Below are 25,888 nucleotides of genomic sequence, written 5' to 3' on the forward strand. Positions count from 1 at the left end.
GCCCCTGCACTGCCTCTGCCCCCCAAGTGATGGGGCCGTGGTCCCCTGGGCCCACGCCCCTGGTTGGAGGGGTAACTTCGTGACATTTAATGGCCTGTGATATGCAGGAGGTCAGAGTAGATGATTTAATGGTCCCTTCTGGCTATGGATCCACGAGGGATCTCCCGACAACCCTAGCTGCTCCTGCTCACTTGGCCCCTAGCTAAGTGTCTGCTTGGAAGGACTAGATGCAGCTCTGGGTGTTCTTCCTCCTTGGTTTCTCCCATCAAACCTGTGTGCTCCTGATCAGTTTCCCACAGGGTCTGGCCTTCAGCATTCATCAGCAGAAAAGCAAAGGAAAACAAAACTACTTGACCTCTTCAGAAAACACCAGACAGAAAAATTTTTCTGGTTCCCGCAGCAGAGTTTGCGCACCTGCTAGGTTGTGCAGCCCCTCCTCCACCGCAACCCCAGCTGGGCGAACATGACTGAACAAAACTTATGTCTATTTAGGGAGAGATAGCCTATCTTCGCAGCTGCACTAATTGCCCAGGCTCTAAGATAAGTGGATCTGAAAGCAAAAACATGGAGGCAGAAATAGACCGTCTGAAAACCTAACGCAGAGGGGGCTTGGCTTTGATGGGAATTATGTGCACACAGCAACAGGAAAACCATTCCTGTGGATGACCCAGAAGATCATTCTAATCCTATGCCAGTTGTAGAGTTGGATTTTATATCCTCGGTAATTTGATAGGAAGCAGGAACAATACAGCCTTATTTGGTATGGGGTCTTTTCAACAGGTGTCTTGAAAACATCTTGAGTTAATTAATTCCTCCCTTGTTGAGCAGGATTTAAGGGATTTACAGGTCAGTTTCCCCTCTGGAGCAGAACTCAGTGGTGCAGAGTCAAGTATCTGCTTAGCGTCACTTATTTATTTGCAAAATGTCCTCAGCTCCTCTATGAGACCTGCCCCGAAACCATTCCCAGAGCAGAGCTTTTACCAAAACATCCAGTCTTGATTTAAAAATGGTCAGTGATGGAGCATCCACCATGACCCTCGGGAAATTGTTCCGATGGTTAAATGCTCTCCCTTTACAAATGCACACCTGATTTCCAGTCTGAATGTGTCTAGCTTCAACTTCCAGCCATTGGCGCGTGTTCGACCTTTCTCTGCAAGACTGAAGAGCCCCTATTAAATATTTGTTCCCCATGTAGGTACTTACAGAACCTGCAGCTAAGATCAAGTGTGTGGATGAAGTCAAATCACTTCTGCTTTCAAGGCCCCCCCCGCCCCCGCTATAATAAAGCCTGGGTGAGGAAGTGAGCTGTAGCTCACGAAAGCTCATGCTCTAATAAATTGGTTAGTCTCTAAGGTGCCACAAGTCCTCCTTTTCTTTTTGCGAATACAGACTAACACGGCTGTTACTCTGAAACCTGTCATTAAACAGCAGAGCATTCGTACAGCTGCATCATCGGCCCACCAGCCCCGGGAGGAGGGGTAATAAATCTGCCTATTTAGGAGGGGCTGCATTGCGGAGACAGACAGACACACGCGCAAACTCACACTCAGACAAAAGCAAGGCAGAAAATTCTGCAAGCCTGACGTCCAGCTGCCTCCGAAGACAAGTACGGCACAACGAAAACCCTGTCAGCTGGGTTAGCAGCCAGCAGATCCAACCCTTCCTTAAAACAGGTAACAAAATCAGCATTATTCTTTCAAAGGAAAGCTGAGCCACTTGGGCGGGGGGTGGGGGGGTCTTCCTGAGGCTTGGATTGCTGGTGTGTCAGCCCTCAGAGGCTTTCCAGGCATCTGAAGAAGTGGGGTTTTTTACCCACCACAGCAGATGCCCAAATAAATCTGTTAGTCTTTAAGGTGCCACCAGACTCCTCGTTGTTTTTGTGGATACAGACTAACATGGCTACCCCTCGGATACAGGGAAGGAGACGAAAGGGAGCATATCTGATCAGTTTAGCACCGGGCTTTCACTGCAGTTGAATAAAGGCTCCATTCCCCCCTCTAACCTGGCTGCCTGAGCGTGAACATGATTCCGTTAATAAAGGGGACGCGCTTCTCTTTAGATCTGAGGACGGTAGGCGACGCAGAGGACGTGTAAATTGCCTTTTTTAATATCTGCCGCTTTTTAAATATATATAATTATCCTCCCTCCTCGTGGCTTTGAGGCTGGCGTTGCTGAGTGCATTTCTAAATCAAGCAGATTGCCCGGTGCTAAATGCACGATGGGTCTAATTTTAATAATCTGCTGTCCTCTTGCAAAAAGAAAGCCCGAAATATACCCGTGAGCAGAGTGCTATTTAAAAAACACAGTTGTTTGTTTTGTGGAAGGGGATGACATACAGTCTTCCCAGTACATTTTGATTTTTTTTAAATTTAGAAGCAAACTGGTCCCTGTGTAATTTGATGGGAATGTGAGTGCCCTGTTGCAGAGGATGTTGGAAACCCATTGGAATTAAGCCTCGTAAGAAACAAGCAGTCAGTGGAAAGCGAGGGATATATAGATAGATTGACTAAAATCAAAGACAGCGAGGACCAAAGGACACAGTCCTGCCAGGAAAATGCACATTAAGGGTTGGATTCACTTGGACCAGGGTAGGCCAGGCCTTTGGGGAGTGGGGAGAATTGTATATTAAGGTGGTATCAAAGTGAAGAGCAAGGGCGGGGGAGGGGCTCTGCAGCAAATTCGCCTGGGTGGGGCCACTGCAGGAACCGTTTGGCTCGACACACAATGGATCTCGTAGTTTGGGATGTGCCGAGCAGCTGGAGCTGGGAGAGGCGTTTCAGGTGGGCAAGGAGGTGTGCGATGGGGGGGGGGGGGGGGCCTAGAAACCCGAAGCAGAGCTTCGTTACAGCTGATTGGACACGATTTGGTCCTGATTCTGCTCTCACATCTGGCGGGGAGGGGTTGGACTGATGTCAGTGGAGTGACTCCTGACTTGAGCAGGGGTGTGCTGGAAAGAGGATGAAGTCCTTTGTCTTTGTGGGCGTGGGCGGGGTTTGGGTATGCATACACACCCCCTCCCCACAGATATACATGCATGCCCACACAGTTATACGCACGCATACAATCGTAATGCCTCTTAGACTTCTTCTCATCAGAGGCACTCAAAGTGCTTTACAATGGAGGTCAATATACCTTTGAGGAAATGGGCCATTATCCCATTATATAGATGGGGAAACTGAGGCACAGAGCTGTGAAGTGAGCTACCCAGCAGACCAGTGGCCAAGACAGGAACAGAGCCCAGATCTTCTGAGTCCCACTAGGCAACACTGTCCCCCACAGGCGTAGGTGTACGTGTACACACAAACACACACACACACACACTATTCTATCCAGAGAGTTATAGTCAAAGGACAGCAAGAATTTGTGGTGCGTCCTTATGATGAATCCTACAAATCCTAATTATATTTCTGTTCCTGTTTTATTCCCATGTCCGCACTTAGTTCTGTTCGCAGTCCCAGTCACCCGCAAATTCTCAACACTACAAACAAACCACAGGGGATATTATTTCCACATCCCTCATGATTAGTTTCCTACCATGCAAACGTTAGGGTGGCGCCTTCCGAGACCATTTGTATCTACATATCCAAGGGAAATGCTATAGAGAAGCCAATCATAAGCCCTAGGACCCAGATCCTGAAAGGGAGTTAGGCATAAATACCTTTGAGTATCTAGGCCCTAGCTCGTACCTAGCGCTTTTCATCAGCAGCTCTTAAGGCACTTTACAAAGGACGTCAGTAGCATCGCTGCCATTTTATAGATGGGGAAACTGAGGCACAGAGTGGTTAAGTGACTTGCCTGAGGTCACCAGTGGCAGAACGCAGACTAGAACCCACCTCTGCTGAGTCCCAAGCCAGTGCACTAGCCACTAGGCAGCAGCTGCTTTGGATCCTTTATCAAAATCGGACAAACCAGCTGCTGAGGACCAACGTGTGGCTGCTGGAATAGAAGGCGGCTGTAAAACCAGCTCTTCGCAGCCTGGGGAGGGGAAGCTCCTGAAGGACTCGGGGGCCGGGACCTGTCCCAGGATTTGTGGGATGTTCCCATCCCATAATTTCTTCATTAGGAGGTGTATGGCGGTACCACCTAGGGGTCCCATTGTGCTGCACGGACACAGAGTAAGAGACAATCCCTGCCCCAGAGACCTTACAATCTCCCTAGATCAGACAGAGGAAGGAGCGTTAGTACTAATTTACAGATGGGGCGCTGAGACCCACATCTTCAAAGGTACTGAGGTGCCCGACAGCCACGATGTCAGTGGGCCTGGGCCGAAGTGACCTGCCCTAGAGTACAGAGAAGGGTGCTGGGGAACCCAGCGCTCCCGAGCCCTAGCCTGCTGCCTTATCCACCCACCCACAGAGCAATATTCTTCGCCGCCAGCATTGATTGGGAAAGGGACCATTGTACCAGGGCCCTGACCCCCAAAACGTCCGTAACTGTGGTGAAATGGGATGAGGTGGGGCCCCAGCAGCCGATGTATTGGGGCCCCAAATTTCTCTCCACAGGCCTGTTCACAGGGTTGGGGCCTGGGCCCTGTGGTAATCATGAAGCAGTGACGTTTTCGATCATTCCGTAGCCCGAGTGGCTAGGACTGCGTGGTAGCCCGCGGCTTCAGAAGACTTTCCTGTCTTCTTCCTTGTAGGCGGAGATGCTGGACACGGCGAACAGCCAGTACGACTCCTTCCTGTACTGGAGAATGCCCATCCCAGAGCTCGACCTGGCGGAGCTGGAGGGGCTGGGGTTGGCCGACGCGGCACTCTACAAAGCCAAGGGCGGTGTGGGCAAGCGGCCTGGGGACTGGAAGCAGCTCAGGCAGGACATCGCCGAGGAAGAGGACACTCTCCTGCCGTTCAACAGCTTCAATTTCTGGCGCGCGCCGATAGCCAGCATTAGCGCGTTAGATTTTGAGCTGGTCTGATGCCAGCGGCCCGAGCACGCGGCCGGGTCTCTTTGGTTAGGTCTCTGTGTTGTCCTTTACGTTGAAAGTGGTCGCTGACGATGCTGATTAACGAATCGCCCAGTGATGACACCTCCAAGACTCATCGTCCGTGTCCCCCCCCCCCCGCCCACCTTCTCTCTTCTCAAGGGTATGTCTACACGGTACATGCGGGTGTCGGCACACCTGAGCTAGCGTTACTCTAGCCAGCGCGGGTAACCATCGCAGGGTAGTTGCGGCAGGCCGGCCATTTGTCCGGTTTTAAGCCGGGCCATCCTTTTTTTCTGTGGGTGGGCCCCTGTCCAGCACCGGGATAACGCCGGTCACGGGTTTGTCCGGTATCAGGCATGGAGGACATCAGGGGCAGAGTGGCGCATTCTTCAACATGCTGGTGTGACTGGAGTCGGGGCGGGGGAGCTTCCCCAAAAGTGGGGGGGGGCAGGGACCCCCACCCTCTCCCTGGCACTGCCCCTGCCCCTCCTCTTACCACCGAGACCCCACCCCTGGCCAAGCCAGAAGTGGGGCTGGGGAGCCCGGGCCCCATCACCTGCCTGGGGTACAGGGGGCTTGAGAGTAGCCCCTGGCCTGTGTTCCCACCCCACCCCCCAAGCCCTCCGCCCAGGGCAGGTGGAGGGTCCGCAGCTCCCCACCGCTGCCCAGGCTCCCCTGGGCTCCTGTTGCCGGTCTGGCCAGGGGGTGGGACCTTGGGGGAAGAGAAGGGGCAGGGACAGGGCCCGTGGCAAAAAGTGGCCCCTGGCCCCCCCTGTTCCAGCACCCCTGACTGGGGTGCTCTCCAACATGCCATCCATCCGGTCACGCCAAAGGGCAGTGTCACACAGCTGGGGTCAGCCCCACGCCATTCCCAGAAGTACTGGAATGTCTGGTAATTCTGGGGTGCATCAGTGGCCCCCTTAACATCTGGTGGCCCAGGCTAGCCACCCCAATACTAGCCTGCCAGAGTCCCGGGGTGCCTATTTGGGTTGCCAGCCCATGCCAAAGTCCGTCTCACCCTTTTCTACCCTGCTATTGTTACTCATGCTGGCTAGACCAAAACAAACCGGGGCGTGCCGAGCCATGCGGCAGTCACACCGTCACGTGCCCGTGGTTAGCTCACAAGTGTTGGAAGCCATATTCAGTTTGTCTTGGTGTGAGCAGGCATTGTGCCATAGCCCTGACCGTACCTGTGCGAGAACGTGCTAGAGAACCACGAAGTAGCGGTCGGATTTGAGCTCATTCCTATTGTGTTTTATTAAGAAACGTGCGTGCAAACAGAAGACCACCTCACCTGTCCAAATTCCCCTCTTAGCTGAAGTCCGATCACATTGCCCTGGGGTGGCGGACATCCCTGCTTCTCTAAACGCTCCCATTTTTCCAACCTGCGCTCAGTTTCCCCACCCTTTCCATTTGGATATTCAAGGTTTCTCTGCCAGACAAATGCCAGCGGGCCCTTTCTTCTGCTCAATAGGGGCTAATCAGGCGCAAGCCTCGTTCCTGAAAAGGAGTCCCAGGCTCTCCACCTTGTCCAAAACTGCAGAGCAAAGAGAAAACCATCAGTGTGAGAATTTTGCTAGGAACGTGGATACATTTTCATTAGGATGCAGGGAAATTTTGGGGACAGAGCCTCAGGAGGTATCGATGGAGCCTGTTTCCACCAGCCGCAGATCTGGCCCATGCTGCCTGACCCACTAAAACCAAATACAGCCACCACATCAGTTTTGCCTTAAAGACTTGGGGTTAAATATTGCTCGGGCTCCCATCCCCTGGGATTACTGCCACATTGAACATGGGTCGCATGTGGGCTCTGAGGGCCCGATTCTGATTGCCTTGTAGTGCCTCGCGCCACGAGCCAGGCATTGGCCTTCTAAAGCCAGGGAGCAAGGTGCTACTCCGTGTGAGGATGGCTATCGGAACCGGACCCTTACAGCTGGCTCTTGCTGCCCGTATCACAGGAGGGCCACGCTGCTAATCCTCTCGCTGATGATCATCCGATTCACCCCCGCTGAAATATTTTGGGGCTGCGTCTGAGTAGCTACTCGTCAGTGGGACGAAGGCCTGGGCAGCCTGCTTACTGAGCAGTAGCTGGCTCTGCACGTTGCTCTAGTTAGGGCGGCTTTGAGCAGTAAGGACCAGAGCCACAAGAATCATAGGACTGGAAGGGACCTTGAGAGGTCATCTAGTCCAGTCCCCTACTCTCATGAAGTATTCGGATGCTCATGGAGTATCAAGAGTATTAGGCATTGTGCTTTACCAACCCCACTGGCTTCACGGGCGGCTGTGGGCTCCGTCAGCCCCGGCCTGCTTCACCTGGCTGGCGTCAGGCTTGGAGCGAGGGGAGAGCCCGGCTCAGATGAAGGCTGATTGGGGAGGAGAGCAGATCTCCAGCTGTGAGAGAGCAGCTGAGCCTTCCAGAGCCTCCCTAGGGAGAGGTAGGAGAGTTGTGGGACTATGGCTGGGTCTATGTCAGCCGTGAATGACCTGACCCTGCCGCTGAGTTAGTCTGCTGCAAATGGTGCCCTGCCTGAAGGGGGCGACTGCTTGGGAATAGACCTTTTGTTTCCTTACGCCTGACTGCGGACCTAGTGCTGAATTGTCCGGAGCCGAGCAGCAAACTGACCGCAGCTGCCTAGCTCCCATTGATTTCAATGGGGGTTAGGCACCTAAATACCTATGAGGATCTGGGCCTTAGCGGCTACTTGGAGTGAGTAGTCCTCAGGGGAAGGGGTTAAACAAACAAAACAAAAAAACAGTTTTTCTTCCCCCCAAGTGCAAAAGAAGTGTCTGGAAACAAGTGGTGGAAAATCTGGGAGGTTTTTTTAATGTCCACTTAAATAAAAAAAGGCCCGTTGGCTGGATTGTTCACACCTGTGCTGACGCCAGCTATGAGACACGTTAGCCCAAAAGGCAACAGGACAAAAGAGATGAAAAAGACTGAAGAGGAGGGTTTGTGCTTAAGGGTAGCATTGCTCCAGTGTACCTGCTGTTTATGGTTCTCAGTGCTGCAAGGGAGGCTAGGAACGTCTATACGGAGATTAATTGTAACAGATCTATGGCAACCTTGGACTTCACAGAGGTCACCATGCTGCATCAGGTGGTTGTTTGGAATTTCAGAGTGATAGAACCCAGAGCCACTGCTCCAGGCCTCTACAGTGTGAGCTCAGAGTGAATTTCCTTGAGCAGCTACCAGTATAGGGTCTATGACCCACAGTGGAGCAGTTCTGATTCCACCCACCAGAGGACAGGGGTGCGGCTGCAAACTAGCCGGTTCTTGATATTATGATGCTAGTCAGGAAAGCCACAATGTGCAGCAACTCAAAGCCTTCCAGGGAGCTTGCAGAGTATGTAACGTGTAGAAGGGAACGAGGCAGCCCGAACTAGTAAACGGCTATGAAAAATGTAAATTCCACATACAGAGCATGGCTATTTCACCTTCCAAAAATACCCAGGCTGTGGACTTTAAGATTTTTAAACTGGAGGTGAAGAATGTAAACTTTCCTTCGCAGGCCTATATGGTTTTGTGTCCCAAGCCAAAAAGCCATGGAAACCAGGGGAGAGGTACTTATAATGAAACTTTAAATAAAATTAGTTTTTAAAAAAGTACATATTCCTGTGGACACTTGAAATCCATACAGACTGGAACAAAACACTCTTTATAGCTGCTATTCCTCAGCTGCCTTCAAACCGTTTAAAGGTCTTTTGACTATCTATGGTAAACGGACATGCCAAACAGTGGGTGTGCCTGGTCTGAAACGCCTGCCTTCTTGCCTGGGGGAGTGAAAAATCAAGAGGCTCCTAAAATAAAGGGTCTGCTTCTCCTTTACCCTGCACCAGTGCCAACTCAGTGTAAGAGACACTTGTATGGGAAGTGCTTTCTGTTTCAGGAGAAATCCTGCAATTTTGAAAAAAAATTTCCCATTCCAGAACAAAAAACAAAACAATTCAAAAATTTCCTGTGAAACAAAATTGCAGGTGCGGGGGGACTATTTTAGGTGGATCACAATGGTTCACTCTGATTTCAGCTTTTTCAAAATTGTATATTCTATTGTCTAAAGTCAAACTATTGACCAATCAATCATTTTGAAATGGAACATCAGCAAGTTTGGTTCCCGAAAGAGTGAAATGGAACTTTCCGACTTTACCGGAACGCGCCATTACGACTTTGTTTCTGAAATGAAAGGGTCAAAATTGACACATTCCCGACAAACACTTTGATTGGGATGAACCAGTATTTTCCAAAGGAAAAACGTGCAACTCGAAACCTTCCCAGCAGCTCTAGTGACAGACACAGCCATTCTGAGCAGATAGCACTGGATATCCACTTGGCGTTGGGGTAAATTCTATCCAAAGGTGCAGGGTACCAGAGAACTGGGCCCAAGTCTCCAAGACCGACGTGTTTAATGTTCAGTGTGCCTTACAAAGAGTAAGAAAGCAGGTCAGTGAATGGGAGAAATCTACTAAATTAAACTGAAACAAAAACCATTGAATTCTCCATCCACACTTCATTGCTGGTTTGGAGTCAGTGCTGATACAAGAGGCCTAGGAATGGATTACAGAAACCTGCCTTCATCTTGGTTTCTGTGTGAAATCTGAGGCTATGTCTTCACCCTTCATGAGATCTTTCTACATCCTGAATTTAGAACCGGCATGCTTCCAGGGTCTATATATTCCTCAGATCTCACAGAGAAACAAAGGTGTCCTGATCAAGCCAATATGGTCAAGGGGAGTTGTGCGTGTTTGGTCAATAGGTACCGGGGCCCTTAGGTTCATGCACACAATCTAATGGACTGAAGCAACTGCTGAGAACTAGAAATCTCAATATCTGGGTAGGTTAAGTATCATACACTGTACGCAGAATGTAATGCTACTGTACTTTCTCCTAGACCATGCACAGCTGATTACAGGGCTGTATAGGTGTCCAGTAGTCCTCTTACATACAGAATCTGCAGCGTATACACACCAGTTCTGTGTATGGCTCTCTCGTACATTGCAAGTTGCAAAAGGCTCCTGAGTAAGTTGTGTTAGTCCCCCCTTTTATAAGGACAGATGCCTTGTTTGCCTTCACAAATCGTTCAGTCTTCCACTTGCCCAGCTGTCTAGCACTTCCACTGCTTCTTTGTGTTCTCCAGGACGGAATGAGCGAAACCGATGCCAGAGGTGTTTTCCAAAATCTTCAAGTGTAACGGTCCCAAACTCTAACCGATGGCTTCACCTGGCAGTCCGGCACTGTGCTGCCTCCGAACAAACATTAATAAAGTGTTTCACCCCTGAACCACACTAAATCTTCTCTGCGTGAATATTATGCCACGATTCGTATTCTTTGAACTAAAATGTTTATTGCAGCAACAGATTCACCAAACTGTCACTCTGCTGCTTTTGCTGTCTATTGCTTTTGCCGGGCATTTAGAAGTCTGGCATTTCCGCTAAGATTTCAGCTTCCTCACCACTTTGTACTCCATAATATCATCTTTCACCTCTCTTGCCATTTCATAATAATAAAAGAGTATGAAACTAAGAGGCTTTATCTGTATTTTCTGGGGAACACTCTCCCCTTGCTGGGTGTAACTATGGAATTCAAGTGTGTGGATACATCAAAACAAAGATCTACTGGTTTTCCTTATGGCTATTTTCTAGTTTTCTGCTTTCCCATCTGAGAGGGCCCAATTGCGGAGACTGTTGTAGGTTTATTTCCATCATTTCTGATATCGCTATAACTAGCCTGGGCTGCAAAAAAGGAATTTTCATCCTGCCGAAGATGCCAAGATTTAGGGAAAATTTTCATTCTAAATTGGAGTAAATATCGCAACATTTTTCATGGGACAGAAAGTAAAAAAAAACAAGATGGAAATTTGTTTTGGCTTGCTGTGTGCCTTCCTTGTCAATTTTATCTTCTGCCTGCAGGGAAAAGGTGAAATTGACAAGATCCTTCTCCATGAGCCTTCAGGGTTCCAGCATTTGGATTTTTTCCCCCAATAGAAAAACTGAATTTTTTCAACCAAATTGAAATTTTCCCACAGACAATTTTCATTTTTGCACAAAGGGCCTATTCAGTTGGAAAACTGAAGCCCAGACCTAGCCGTAACATCACATTCTCACAGATCCTTTGACTTCGCTACATTCCCACAGAATGGGCAGCAAGTCAGATGCCAGCAGCCAGTCTTTAAGAACATAAGAATGGCCACACAAGGTCAGACCAATAGCCCATCTAGCCCAGTGTCCTGTCTTCCCACAGAGGCCAATGCCAGATGATTCAGAACAGGGTAATTAAATCAAGTGATCCATCCCCTGTTGTCCAGTCCCAGCTTCTGGGAGTCAGAGATTTAGGAACACCTGGAGCATGGGGTTGCATCCTTGACCATTTTGGCTAATAGCCATTGATGGGTCTGTCCTCCAGGAACTTCATTCTTTTTTGAACCCAGTTATACTTTTGGCCTTCACAACATCCCCTGGCAATGAGTTCCACTGACTGTATGTTGTGTGCAGAAGTACTAACTTTGGTTCGTTTTAAACCAGCTGCCTATTACTATCATTGGGTGAGCCCTAGTTCTTGTGTTATGTGAAGGAGTAAATAACACTTCCTAATTCACTCTATCCACACTGTTTATAATTTTATAGACCTCTATGATATCCCACCCCCCTTTAGTCATCTCTTTTCTAAGCTAAACAGTCCCAGTGCTTTTAATCTCTCCTCCTAGGGAAGCAGTTCCCAGCTCCTAATTATTTTTGTTGCCCTTCTCTGTACTTTTTCCAATTCTAATCTACCTTTTTTGAGATGGGGTGACCTCAACTGCCTGCAGCATTCAAGACGTGGGCGTACCATGGTTTTAGATAGCGGCATGGTGATATTTTCTGCCTTTGCATTTGAAGGATAATTAACGACGGCAGGGAAAGCGTTTGGAAGATGTAAACTCTCTACACCGTGCGCTTGATTCTGCATCTCCCTGCACCGTCTGCAGTAATCAACACAAGCACAAAGTGAAGGAGAAATACTGCCAGATCAGGATGATAGCATTTTGCACTGTGCTCTGGAGTAAATGGCTGTATAAGGTGCAAAATAATGGGGAGCCAGGGCCACAAAACATTAAGTATTATTATTAATAATAATAATAGTGTATCTGCTTGGTCTAGATTGAGCTCTTAGCGGTACGGTGTCTGCCCTTTGTTTTTCACTAGGTCTGTTGTCTGCTTCCAGTGGTCCATTGCACTGGGTTCTCAGCTGGTGTAGACCAGCATAGCTCCACTGAAACCAACCAAGCTCCCAGCCTAGAACCTGTCCCATCATGCCATCTTCTCTTCCGATTGTGGTGACAGGGTCTGTTACAGGCTTCACTCACTGCAAGAGCGCCTCTTTCCCCGCCTGGCCTTGCGAAGCAGCTTTCTTTCCATATGGCTCCCCCCGCCCATGGTCACTCCGTCAGCGCGGGGCTCTCTCTCAGCCCTCTGGCTAGGTCGCTGTGTGATCCCCCCTTCCAGGGAATCAGAGTCTCACCAGGCATCTCCAACAATCCAGCACCACTTCCCAATGGCTGGTAGGGGAACCCAGGCCCTCCCTCTACACTGGGTTCCAACCCAGGGACCCCATAACCAGCAGCCACGGTCCGCACTGTCCCCCTTCTTGCTGCTGTTACCTGGGTTTCTTCCTACCCTGCCTTCTTAGGCTCTCTTTCCCCACAACTCCTGTGGGGTTGACTCTCCCTCCAGGGCTTATTCTCCCCCTGGCTTTCCTCCTCCCCACTTCCCAGCTCCCAGAGAGCAACTTGCAGATTCCCTCCCTGCTCCTACAAAACTCTTCCCTTTCTATTCCTTACCCAGGTTCTCCCCCTGCTGGCCTCCCTCAGCAATTACTATTTATAAATCCCTGGACCTCCCTTCAGGTGCCACTGAGAAGGTGAAGTGGCCTCTTCGGGGCCACCTTAACCCTTTCAGGACTGGTGCGGGGTGATCGCCTTTGGCATTAATGCAGTGGTGGATTAGCCACTGGGCCAATGGGGCCCGTGCCAAAAAGCCCCGGCCAATTGGGGGGCCCCAGCGAAATAGGCGCCCCCATGCCCTGACCCCCCTCCCTGGCAGGAGCGCTGGGACCCCAGCTGCAGCCCTGGGACTGGAGCAGCTCTACCTCCCTGCCATGGCCTCTGGGCTGGAGGGCTCTCACCCCTCACTGCGGCCCCGGAGCTGGGGCCACAGTGGGAGGCAGAATGGGGCAGAGCCGCAAGCAGAAGGGGCAAAATGGGAGTGGGACTGCAGACAGAGGGGATTGGGAGGGCCCCCCCACTTACTCTGGCCCAGGGCCCCACGAAACCTTAAACCGCCTCTGCTAGTCAGTGTCACAAATAAAGTTGTTTTTTAAACAAGAGGTCAGCTGACTCAAAAAAACCCAAACCACTGTTGTTTTTTTTTTAAAAAAGCTCTCTTTTCCCAATCCCTTGTCTTTTGAGACAGGCTCCCCATCATACAAGCTGCCAGGCCATGGAAAACGGAGAGAATTTTCCTTGAGACTGGTAGGCACAGACACACCTTTATGCATCAGTTCACAGAGCTTTGGCAGGGTGACACGCCGCAGCCAATGGGTAAACAGTCTGGAGAAGAGACGGAATTTCATTTACGCTCATTAAAAAGAAAAATCCAGAGGCTATTACACACATGTGCTTTTGACACTTGATCCTATTTGCAGCCCAAATGTAACTTTATTCAGATCTCCGAACCTCTCAATCTAACCATGTCACATTTTCATGCTTCTTCCCGAGAAGTTTCCTTTGCAAAGCTGGAAAGCCCATATATCTTGTCTCAATTCTCAGTCCGTCTACGCCTATGTGTTCCCTCTGCTTTCTGCAGAGGTTCCCACTGGAAGTTTTACCCTGTGTCCAAAATTTCTGGTTTAAAAAGGCTCTAAAATCCACATGCAGACTTCGATTTTTCTGTTGCAGTACAGTCAAGGAAATTAGCTCTGATTCAATAGAGGGAAAATGAAAGACTCCAGTAAGCAGCTAGGGGTATGTAATCATGACTCACTCCTCAACCATTTCCTGAACAATGGGACTGAGCGTAATCAAAGGAAAGCCAGCGACTGGGTCATTTCGACAAGCGGTTCTGGACACACAGCTCCCCTACCATGAGCAGACGGCACATAGAATGTTACTTTGACTCACTCCATTACTATGGGGACTCAATGGTCTCAAGTTGCAGTGGGGGAGGTTTAGGTTGGATATTAGGAAAAACTTTTTCACTAGGAGGGTGGTGAAACACTAGAATGCGTTACCTAGGGAGGTGGTAGAATCTCCTTCCTTAGAAGTTTTTAAGGTCAGGCTTGACAAAGCCCTGGCTGGGATGATTTAATTGGGGATTGGTCCTGCTTTTGAGCAGGGGGTTGGACTAGATGACCTCCTGAGGTCCCTACCAACCCTGATAGTCTATGATTCTATGACTCTGCTGAAAGGACAGCCCTGCTGCCCAACTCCAGCTCTGGCCCAGGCTCCCGGCAGCTCCGGCACCTGCACTCCTGATCCCGGAGCTCCTCAAAAAACAGATGCTGCAGTCCTGCCCACCAGGTTGATACTCAGCATCAGAGGGCTTGGGCACCTGTTACAGCATCCTTGGGAGCTGAGCACCACTGCTGAAGGGGCTGGCAAAGGGCGAGTGCAGGGGAGTTACTATGTAAGCATGAACGGCGAGCGAGCTCATGAAGTTGCCAAAATGCCAGTTAGATTCTAACAACCTAGATTTGCCAGTTGGATAAGTGTTGTAGCCAATATTGTGATGGAATGTAATTAGGATCACACCTTTTTATTGAGTGCAGGGGAGGGTTAGGTTACTGTGGTGGGTTTAGTACCTCGTCGGCCCCTTAAGTCAGGAGGGTGGGAGGTAATCCCGCCTCTCTAAGCCTACGTCCATTTTCTAACACCTCCCCGGTTGTCAGCACAGTGTTGCCCAATGGCCAGAGTCCATCTACTGCCTCTTCCTGAGTGGGGTAGCGCGGCCTAGCAGCCAGAGTCCATTCAGTGTGACTCTAGAGGAGTGTGGCCCAATGGCCAGAGTCCACCTAATTCTCCTCCCCTAGCTGCCAGTGTCAATACAGCCACCTTTGGAAGCAGGGTAGGATGGCCTAGTGGCCGGTGCCTGGGGGCCATCACAAGGGGGTGGCAGCCCCCGGTAGGGGGGCCCGGACCCACCTGACTCTACCGGACTCCAAACCAGGGCTCTGCCAGGGGCAGAGCGGTCTGCCACAGGGTCAGCGGGGAATGCCACCGAAACAGGCTGCCCTCATAAGGGTGGGAGGTACAACTCCCTCACCGGGTCACTGCCTGCCGGCTCTCCTGCAGCAGTGGTCCATGTGGTATCGGGGTCTCCAGGCTCCTCAGCACCAGCCGCTCCCTGGGCTTCCGGTAGCGGCAGGCCTCTGGTCCAGGCTTCTGGCTCTTCAGCTCTCGCAGGTAAAGGCTGTAACAGCTCCTGGGCTGGAGCCCCTGCCAAGTGTCCTTCCTCCACCACAGTCAGCCTGAGCAGCTTTACAGGCTTTTATATCTGACTTCCAGGTGGAGCATGCCTAGCAGAGCCTCGGGCGGGTCTTCCTCTGCTAGGAGGGAAGTATTAACCCCCTCCTTACCAGTGCGGGGTCGATCCGCCCCGTCACCGTTACTGATTGTAATGATGAGTTCTTTTCAGGTCAGCTTTTATCTGCAATCTATAGCTTATTAATTTACCCACAAACACATATGTATGTATTCAACAGTTTATAGATCAAGGTCAGGGACACCAAACTTGTACTGAACATGCCAACACTCTCTTGCAAGCAATTGTCATAGACTAGGGTCGAGGCTCAGCTGTTAGACCATACAACAATGCAAATCACTATGATATTCTTATTACATTTACTTACGATCCTCAGTTCATTAGGACCTCTAACACTTATCACACTTCCAGTCCTTCTCCCAGGAGTAAGGAAGTATTTGTGTTAAAGACACCATTAAGAGCATGTTCCCTGCTATTTGCATGACTTGGTCTGAAAGGGACAGGTTTAAAATATCAAAAGCAACTAAAGTTATTGCTTAAAATCACTCTTAGGCCAATTTGCTTGGGCTTACAAAGGAGAGCATGCGTACAGCACCAGTTAGCTAAAAACTAATACAAGGTGTTACTGAGAAGCGTAGAGTCAGCCAAAGAACCTTCCGTTATGTAATATTCAAGAACAGAGAGAGAAATGCAATTCCTGAAAGGAAATTTCTTCTCCTTAGCTGTGTAACAGGGGAAGGCTGGTCACCATCCCGGCCTGAGTGTGCAGGACTCAGAACTTCTGGACTTGTGCAGCTCGTTCGTGGGTTCCATCACCTCCGAGGTCCACACGGTGACCCCAGGTTTATAGACTCTTGTTTCTGGATGTGCTGGAGGAGGCCAAACCTCTGATTTCTATTGGGCACTGGGCAGCTCCGGTATATTCAGATTTCAGTTCCCTTAGTTTCTCTGCTGCTTCCGTCGGTATCCAGTAGATGGCATTGGTGTAAGACAAACTTCTTTTTCCTCATAGGGTTTAATATTTGATTCATTTCACAGACAGTACGTCAGTATTAGTCCTGGCTGTTAATGGGAATCTCCCCGTTTTAAGCAATTTCTCTCAATATTCCAAAGTTATACTCCGATTAGGTGTTCAGGTCTTTCAATCCTCAATGGCCCAGGAAAATCTTGGTGGATTTTGTTTAGACTTTTTAAAGGTTTGTATTTTTGTTCAGAAGATTTGGGTAAATGATCCCTTCTTGGAGTTATTTGCCAGCCCTTAGAACACACAGGCCCCTTGTCCCTGCTGGATTTGAACATGCCACCAATCTAAATCATCGCAGACTTATCACGCCCCTGGTCAGTGACCCCCGTAGGAGAATTTCTTCCTTCTTCAAGTTTCTTTGATCGGGGCAGGGCAGGGTCACTCACAGGCTTGGCTGGTTCCACCGAGAGTGCATAGAGGGCTAAGAGGATAAATACATTACTGATTGGGCAGTGCCTGGTTACTGTGGGAATGAAAGCCAGAGAAAGACCACAGACAGTCACAGCAAACACACACACACACCCTGCTCAAAGCGGAGGCAGGAGCCCAGCCTAGCCATAAAGATCAACTGACTTCTCTTTGCTTTTGCCCTCTGACAGCAGCCCAGAAATCAATGGGCCCATAGAGCCGAAGGCTATTGGTTATTGGTGATGTCACAGAACAGTGCATCCTGGGACAGCTGCAGTGTGAACCAGAGAGTCCCAAGGGGATTTCGGATGGAAACAAAGGAATGAGATAAAAAAATGAGTTAAGCTTTAAAACAGTCCCCATGCTAGCCTGGCACAGAAACCTGCGCTCGCCCTCTTTCTTTGGTGCTTATAGAGTATTATCTGAGCACCTCACAGACCTTCTGTGGGGGAGGGCAGTGCTGTTATCCCCATTGTATGGATGCAGAACAGAAGCATAGAGAGGCTAAGTGACTTGCCCAGGGTCACACAGGAAGCCAGTAGCAGGGCAGAGGTTTGATGATGTCCTGAAGAGGCCCAGGCCAACACTGGCTTCTCCTTCCTTCCTAATTTTGTTCGTATTTTACAGATGGGAAAACTGAGGTACCGAACTTGGCCAGAGGCCACCCAGCACCAGCAGAGTCAAGGCTAAAAGTCAGGTTTGCTGAACACAGGCTGGCTCCGGACCCCGCTCCACTGGACCATGTGGCCTCCGTACTCACTGCTCACCTCTGCTTTACACTTCGTCTGTAACAAGCAGCTTGTGCACCCTGCTTCCCTGGGTCTGCGGTGCCAGGTGTCTGCAGCAATTAACCACACGCCCCGAGAAAGCCGACTCAGCAGCAAGATGGTCAGTCATTAATTCTGGTTCCCAGAAGCGCTTTAATGAGAAAACCTTGAGCAGCAAATCCAGACAAGACCATGTGAAAGAGCTAGTTCAGCATTGTGCAGAACAGCAGGGCAGCCGGCCCCTGAGTGCAAACACTCCCTGAGCCAGGATTTAAAAGCCCAGTGCCCGCCCAGCGCCTGCAGGCGGTGAAAGCTGACTGAAGAGTTCATTAGCACTTAGAGAGGCTGGGCCCAAGCAGCACAAAAACCTGCCCTGCCCTCCAGTTTCACTTTGCTTTGCAAGTCACAGTGGGCCAGATTCACACAGGCCTTTAAAAGTCCAGCCGGCAGTGCAGCAGGCCAGGCTCCCTACCCTGCCCGGCTCCGCGCGGCTCCTGGGAAGCTGCCAGCATCTTCCTCTGGCTCCTAGGCGTAGGGGCGGCCATGGGGGCTCCGCACGCTGCCCCTGCCCAGACCACCAGCTCCGCCAGGAACCAATGGGAGCTGCGGGAGCGGTACCTGTGGATGGGGGCAACACGCAGACCCACCTGGTAGCGCCTCCGCCTAGGAGCCGGAGAGAGATGCTGGCAGCTTCCCTGGAGCTGCCTGAGGTAAGTACCAACCGGAGCCTGCACCCCAAACCCCCTCCCAAGTCCCAACCCCTTTTTCCAGCTTGGAACCCCCTCCCACACCCAAACTCCCTCCAAGAGCCTGCACCCCCTCCTGCACCCCAACCCCCTGCCCCAGCCCTGAGCCCCCTCCTGCAGCCACACTCCTTCCCTGAGACTGCACCCTGCACTCCCTCCCATGCCCCAACCCCCTGCCCCAGCCCTGAGCCCCCTCCTGCAGCCACACTCCTTCCCTGAGACTGCACCCTGCACTCCCTCCCACTCCCCAACCCCCTGCCCCAGCCCTGAGCCCCCTCCTGCACCCAAATTCCCTCCTGGAGCCTGCACTCCCTTCTGCACCCCAACCCCCTACCCCAACCCAGACCCCTCTCCCACACTATGAACCCCTTGGCCCCAGCCTGGAGCCCCCTCCTGCACCCCAAACCCCTCATCCCCGGCGCCACTCCAGAGCCCGCATCCCCAGCTGGAGTCCTCACCCCCTCCTGCACCCCAACCCCCTGCCCCAGCCAGAGCCCCCTTCCACACCCTGAACCCCTCATATCTGGCTCTACTCCGGAGCCTGCACTCCCCAGCCCACAGCCTGTACCCCTCCCACACCCCAACCCCCTGCCCCAGCCTGGAGCCCCCTCCCACACTCTGAACCCCTCGGCCTCAACCCCCAGCCTGGAGGCCCCTCCTCCACCCCAAACCCCTCATCTCCAGCCCCACCCCAGAGCCCGCACCCGCTCTCACACCCCAACTCCTTGCTCCAGCCTGGTGAAATTGAGTGAGTGAGCGAGGGTGGGGGAGAGTGAGCAACAGAGGGAGGGAGGGAGTGGGGGTGGGGCCTCAGGGAAGGGGCGGGGCAAGGGTGTTCTATTTTCTGCAAATAGAAATTCAGCAGTCCTACACATGGGTAGAGCTCAGCACCCAAGGAAGGGATTTTCAGAGGCCCCCACGCTGAGCAGGCCAGGAGTGAAATGCAGAGGAAAGGGGTGGGGTTTAGGGCCCAGATTCACAGCTCCTATTGATCTGGGCCTTCCACCCCACAGGGACGGCTGGCACTAGGTGCCTCTCTCCAGCCGGGACCCTCAGCCACGAACCCTCGCCTGGAGATGGGGACCTGAGCCAGCTCAGCCATTTCTCAGATAAAACCAAAGTGAGAGCAGGAGTCCCTAGTCCCCGTCACCTAGAGGTCAGGGCACTCAGCTGGGATGTGGAAGACATGGGGTCAAATCCCAGTGGTCTCTGATTCAGAGCAGGACGTGAACCCAGATCTCCCACGTCCCCGTGGAAGGCCCTGTGCACCAGGCTGTTTGGGAGGGTGTCTCTCAGTCACTCCTATCCCAGCTGTTCCACTTTCTATACATAACTCCATGGTCGCTGGGCCAGAGAGAGACTCCGATCCTGGAGATGCCCCCCGCCCTGTGCCCCAGAACAGCCGGGCGGAGGATCCGGGATTGCTACACGTTTGGCCGAGTCTAGCGCAATAGAGTCGCTGTGCTCCTGTTTCCTGAGGGGAAGGGAAACTGAGGCTTTTGCAGTGGGCGATGGGGCATTCTCATTCATTAGCTGGCTTGCGTGGGAAACTCCAGCCCGGAGGCAGGGGGATGAACCGCCACAGTGGAAGCTCCTCTCCTCTCACGGCCGTCTCTGCTCCCTCGCGGGGAGGACGTGCACCATGAGGATCCCGGCCAGCAGGGCTCCCAGCACCCCCAGCACAAGGATCCCCTTGGCGCGGCAGTAGGACAGCGGTGGGGTCTGGGGCAGAACGGGACCTGAAGGAATAAATCAATGTTTAGGGGCTTCGCGCCGTCTGGAAACCCAAATCTATACCGAGTGCCGGGAGCTCTGACTCCGAAGACCCCAGTGAGCTGGCATGCAAACACCCAGCTGTTCCCTTTGGGCCAGACCCTCGGTGCCCCCCAGCGACAGACCTTCCTGCCCAGTGCCAGGGTGGGGTGTAGGAATTGGGGAGTAGCCCCTTAAAAAGCCTGTGAGCCCACTAGTGGTGCTCACTGTGCCCCAGAACCCAGCCAGAGCAGCAGGGGGTGTGTACGAGCCAGGCCCGCATGGGCCCTGCTGCGTGCGCTCGAGGGGGGGGATGGAGCGAGCGTCACCTTCACAGGCCACCTTGGGGGAGGCGCTGGCCGAGCTGTTGCTGACGGGGTTTGTGGCCGTGCAGGTGATGGGCGAGTCCTCGTCCCCCAGTCTGTGCTGGAGCAGCAGGGATTCCTCGGTGGCGAGAACGGCGCCTCCTGCTGGACGTGTCCAGGCGTAATTGAGGTGCCTGGCTCTCTCCCCGGCACTGCAGGTGAAGGTCACGTTGCAAGTGCCGTTCCCAGTCATCACAGGATGGACCCTGATCTCCGGCTCCGACAGTCGCTCTGTGGCCCAGATGGGGGCAGGAAATACAAAATAACTCTGTACAGAGGCTGCCGAGGTGAGAACCTGCTGCAGGCTCCCCCCGCTGACGGCCTGAGACTACAGGCCGGGGGGCTGACACACAGGGATCTCTCCCCCTAGCGACTTTCCCCCACGTTTGAGAGCATCACCCAACCTCACTGCGCCATGTGGCTGGGACAGGAGAGGTCACCTTCCGTAAGATAGCAAGTGTGAAAAATCGGGACACTTCGGTTTTTTTTGGGGGGGGGGGTTGTAATGTTGCCTATATAAGACAATGCCCCTAATCAGGACATCTGGTCACCCTATACTTCTAGCCAGGGGCCAGATCCTGTTCAGGGGAGGGGTTTAGCTGCCCCCCACTCTCCCCAAGGGACAGATTCAGGGTCTGCAGGAGCCATGTTTGTAGACATTGTGCTTATGGCAGGACTCTGTGAATAGGCTGCATCTTTACCTTTGTGTCTCCCCTACCCTGTCCTCCCCTGTCTCTGTCTATCTCTCGCCTTTCCCCAATAGCCTTCTGCTTATTTTCTTTAAGCTGTGAGCCCAAGCCCAAACCCTAGACTTGGGCTATCAACTATCCATCTCAATACACACCTATCATCTAGTCTATCTCTCTATCTCTCTATCCCCATACACCCCATCTATCTATCTATCTATCTATCTATCTATCTATCTATCTATCTATCTATCTATCTATCTATCTATCTATCCCCATACACCCCATCTATCTATCTATCTATCTATCTATCCCCATACACCCCATCTATCTATCTATCTATCTATCTATCTATCTATCTATCTATCTATCTATCTATCTATCTATCTATCCCCATACACCCCATACACCCCATCTATCTATCTATCTATCTATCTATCTATCTATCTATCTATCTATCTATCTATCTATCTATCTATCCCCTTACACACCAATCCATCTATCTATCCATCCTTCTCCTTTGTTCATTCAGAGAGCTTTAAGTACTGTAATAGCTTGGTCCCAGAGGGAAGTCCTGGCTCACCCCAAGGTGCCCCTCCAGATATCAAACGGTCTGCTAAAAGCTTCTTGTGAAGCCGGCATCTCATTGGAAGTCCACATTACCACCTCCCGCTCCCAGCGCCTGCACCTCCCCCCACGCACACGCACAGACACTCACTGTAGATGAGCAATGGATAGTCACAGTAGTACATATTGTGTGCGACTGTGTTTTCCGCTACTCCATATTCACCCTCATCTGCCATCGTCAGGTTGCTGATCTCCAGCGAATAGCTCTGGCCGTGGAGTCTCACTCGCCCTCTGTATCTCTCGTCCTCCACAGTGAGACGGGGCAGGGCTCCGGGGCCCCCCGGGGTGACAACAGCAAGACGCACCCTACTGCCTGAGGGTGCGTCCTGGCGCGGGCTGGGTGCGGACCAGGTGATGCTCTTGAACATCTCCCCGGAATCAAGCGGGAGGACGACTGATTCTCCCAGAATACCGTTCATCAGTTTGGGGAGACAAACTGATTGAGCAGGACTTGTGTCTGACAACACAGAATAAAAGGGTCCAGGAAACAGACCAAGCCCAGCCATCCCCGACCCGGCACTGCAACTCCCTCCAGTCACAGAGTGTGAATTACGAAAGCTCTTTGACCTTTGTTAGCACCTCACTGGTTTGAGCCCCTGGGCCCCTTACGCCCATCAGTGAATTCTTGGGCCTGTCTTAGATGGGAGGTCAGACTAGATGACCCCAAGGGTCTCTTCTGGCCTTGGAATCCCTGAATTAAGCCACATGATATGCCGTGTGTAGGAGGGAAATACAGTCCTGTCCCTTTAAAATTTCTCCTCTCCTGTGGGTAGGTGGGGAAATCTCCTTTCACACAGGAACTCAGTGTTACCCAATGGCATTCATCATGCAGGACTGGAGGAATTTTTAAAGGGCCAGTAATAAATGATCTCCAAATGGAGAAACTGAGGCACAGAGTGGTGCAGTGACCTGCACCGGGTCACTGGCAGAGTCGGGAACAGGAGGGGAGGGTTCTGGGGCCATGACGCCAGGCTGCGGGTTTCATCCCCTAGCCACCTGTTTCTTGCTCTCCCTGCTGCCTCTTCCAGAGGGTGCTGAGGTTACAGCAATGCTGGAGTTGTAAAGGGAGAGAACCCAGCTCTCCTGTCGGCCAGCTCTGGGCTCTCACTGCTGGGCCTTCCTGCCTCTCCCTGGGGGTCATTGTCTTGTTTAACAATGTGCCCATGACCCCCCAAACCCTCAGTTCTTTTCATGGAGGCAGCAGCCCCGGTGAGTACCCAGGGTGGCTGAGGGTCACTGCCTGGCAAACTACCCTCCTGCGAACAAACACCCCACAGGGCGAAGGAGAGAACCTCCATCGTGGACGGCACGGGACGGTGTGGGGAGGGGGGGAGCGGAGAAGAGGCCAGCCAGGAACAGAGGCCGAGAGTCGGCGCCATGTCTCTCCAACTTTCCCTCTGCCTGGGCAACATGTGGGTCAGGGACGCAGGATCAGGCCCTCGTGCTGGCTGGGCTCAGACTGCACTGGATCCCTGAGGGGAGTGAGACCCCCCCAGCCTGGCCCAGCTCCTGCTTCCATCCCCTCCCAAGATTCACCCTTTCATTTCCAGCCCCCCCGCTGGGGTGGATCCAGCCCCGCGTAACTTACCCCTGGGCTGGGAAACCAGCAGGAGGAAAAGAAGGAAGGGACGGGGAGCTCCTGCCATCCTGGTGGGCTACAGAACAGGGAGCAGTCAGTGTCCGTGGAGTGATCCGTCAGAGACTGGGACAGTCGGGCCAGCCAGGTCTGGGTGCCGGGGGGATTCTGGCATCACTCCACTGAGCAGCGAGGGCTCTGGGAGGCTAAACCCAGTGCCCGCAGCTTTGAAGCCTCCTTTTCATCAGCTGATCTACCCTGTGGCAGGCACAGGATGAGATAACCCCCCCACTGCCCCGCCCTGATCTCCCCTGCCCTTCCCCCTCGTGGGGCCTTCTGCCACCCAGTCGCTCGCACACAGGTTCAGCCCGACTCTGACACCCCCACGCCATGGGGCGCCCAGCCCTTCCCTTGGGAGACAGTGACAGGGAACCGGGATGCCTCTGGGGAGATGCTGCCTAAGAGGTCCTTTCCTAGGCCCTTCCCAGTTACACCTTGCTGGGATGATTGGTCTTGTGCATTGCAGCCGTGCCCGGGAGCCCGAATCACTGAGCAGCCCAGGAACTGACACAGCAAGATACAGGAAAGGAGATAAGTGACTCTAGATAGACAGTGCCTGACGCTGTATGCCCCTGCAGCCCACACTGTAACAGTGGCAAAAGGAATTGATCCCCAGCAGATTCTCCAGCAATTGACACACGCAGGCCAGTGTCCTCACCGGTGGGCTGGGGCCTTTCCAAATGCTCCATCCACAGATTCAGTTTGGTGGGTGGCTCCGGCTCTTAATTCCTGTCTTGGCCTTCCCCCAAGTGCAGCAGTTTCACGTGGTGCCCGGGTCACAGCGTGGCTAGATAATCTCTGGTTCTGATAGGTGCTCAGACTGTGGGGGATGCAACGAACAGGGACAGAGACACTGCTGTAAAAGGAAACTGCCACAGGTTCTCACACCTGACACTGCCAGCGTGTCTGAGATGGGATACTGATCTAGACACAAAACTTTGTTCAGGACGCCTTGCAGCTCACCAGCTGTGAGACCCTGGAGCGAGCGAAAAACCCCAAGAAGCCATTATAGAGACAGGTCATTTAGAGTTCTGGTGAAACTTACAAGAAACCCCAAAGCTTGAAAGTCTGGAAATTCCCAGTTAAGCCCCCAATGCCCTTAACTCTGCCCTTCTCAGCCTTCCATCTTCCCTTGCAGGTAGGGTATCAGAAATGTGCTCCATAGCCCATCCAGTTGTTCCCACAACTATGAGTTGCTCTGCCCCCGCACTGATCACAACTATTGCCACAGAATCATGTGATGACTTGATCTGGGCCTGGTAAGTTTGTACAAGGAGATTGTCATAGATTCAGATTGTGAGGCCAGAAGGGACCATTAGATCATCTAATGTGACCTCCCGTATAACACAGGCCATAAAAGTGATGTGCCAGCTCTGGATCTAATGGTCCTTGGAGAACTAGCTGACACATGGGACTATAAGGCCAGTCCTGCCAAATGCAGAGAATTGTGAAAGACATCAGCCCAATTAAGGAAAACTGAGCTAAACCCAAATTCTCTTAGGGCTAGTCTACACTACAGATGTTTTGCTGCTCTAGCTCTACAGGCAAAGTCCCCTCGTGGACATGTACCTTCTACCAGCTAAAGGAGTTCTCTTGGCAGTACAGTTAAATGACATAAGCTGTATCAGAGTGGGTATAAGCTGTGTCTACACTGGCAGAGCATTTCAGTGTGATTTTTCTCCTTTTCCTAGCCACCCTCGTTATGTCAGCAAAATTCTGTAGCATAGACTTGGCCTTAACCCTGCCATGAGAGATAGAGCAGGGGTCGCAATCTTAATTTCCCTTAGGGCCAGGGCCAGTCCTCAAATCCTCCCAGCGGGCCAGTAAAGTCGCTGAAGATGGTGTTCAGACAAGAAAATGTGTATATTGTATTTTTTATTTTGAATTTCTTAGCACTAATAAAACTGTCATACAACTGGATACAATTCTTCCCCTGCCAGAGAGTTCATAGAATCATAGACTATCAGGGTTGGAAGGGACCTCAGGAGGTCATCTAGTCCAACCCCCTGCTCAAAGCAGGACCAATCCCCGAGTTTCTAGTGTTTGCCAGACACCCGGCAACGCTTCCGTTCTGTCAGTTTGTTGATGTTTGGCCTCAGAGACGGAGCAGTTTGAAACCTTCAGGATGCAGCAAGGTGGGCATCAGACAGTTGTGTTCAGAATTTTGACTTGTTTATATTCATTGTGGAGAAAAGTGACGCGGCTCCATGGCTGACTCTGCCCGGCGACTAGTGATGGTATCTCTGTCCCTCTCCCCCAGCCAATGGGAGCTGCGGGGGACGGTGCCTGCAGCAGACAGAGCTGGCAGCGTGGCTTCCTGCGTTTCTCCTCCACGGGCCACAGTGGGGAGGTTCTCAGGCTGCGGATGGCCCACGGGCTGGAAGTTTGAGACCCCAGAGATAGAGCCACATCACCCCATCAAATGCCTTTTCAGCATCTGCGTC

At 52.0% G+C, this 25,888-nt stretch overlaps 2 protein-coding genes and 1 long non-coding RNA gene across 3 annotated transcripts; 2 read left to right on the top strand and 1 right to left on the bottom strand.

Annotated features, from left to right (window-relative positions):
• The first annotated feature begins 1,436 nt into the window (after positions 1-1,436).
• MLLT11 (MLLT11 transcription factor 7 cofactor) lies at positions 1,437-10,442 on the top strand. The gene is made up of 2 exons (XM_073323019.2): positions 1,437-1,673; positions 4,640-10,442. Exon 2 carries the CDS (start codon positions 4,646-4,648, stop codon positions 4,913-4,915), a length of 270 nt encoding a protein of 89 aa, XP_073179120.1. The 5' UTR covers positions 1,437-1,673; positions 4,640-4,645; the 3' UTR covers positions 4,916-10,442.
• A 7,389-nt stretch (positions 10,443-17,831) lies between these two features.
• Positions 17,832-25,358, top strand: LOC140902761 (uncharacterized). The gene is made up of 3 exons (XR_012156111.1): positions 17,832-18,342; positions 20,525-20,782; positions 22,062-25,358. It is a non-coding gene; the product is annotated as an uncharacterized LOC140902761 (long non-coding RNA).
• Positions 19,976-23,481, bottom strand: LOC140902760 (SLAM family member 9). Its single transcript, XM_073323201.2, has 4 exons — positions 23,397-23,481; positions 21,900-22,265; positions 20,460-20,726; positions 19,976-20,117 (listed from the first exon to the last, which is right to left on the bottom strand). Exons 1-4 carry the CDS (start codon positions 23,452-23,454, stop codon positions 19,981-19,983), a joined length of 828 nt encoding a protein of 275 aa, XP_073179302.1. The 5' UTR covers positions 23,455-23,481; the 3' UTR covers positions 19,976-19,980.
• Positions 25,359-25,888: the final 530 nt, after the last annotated feature.

Source organism: Lepidochelys kempii, chromosome 24 (assembly GCF_965140285.1).
Source record: "Lepidochelys kempii isolate rLepKem1 chromosome 24, rLepKem1.hap1, whole genome shotgun sequence".
NCBI classification, from domain to species: domain Eukaryota; kingdom Metazoa; phylum Chordata; order Testudines; family Cheloniidae; genus Lepidochelys; species Lepidochelys kempii.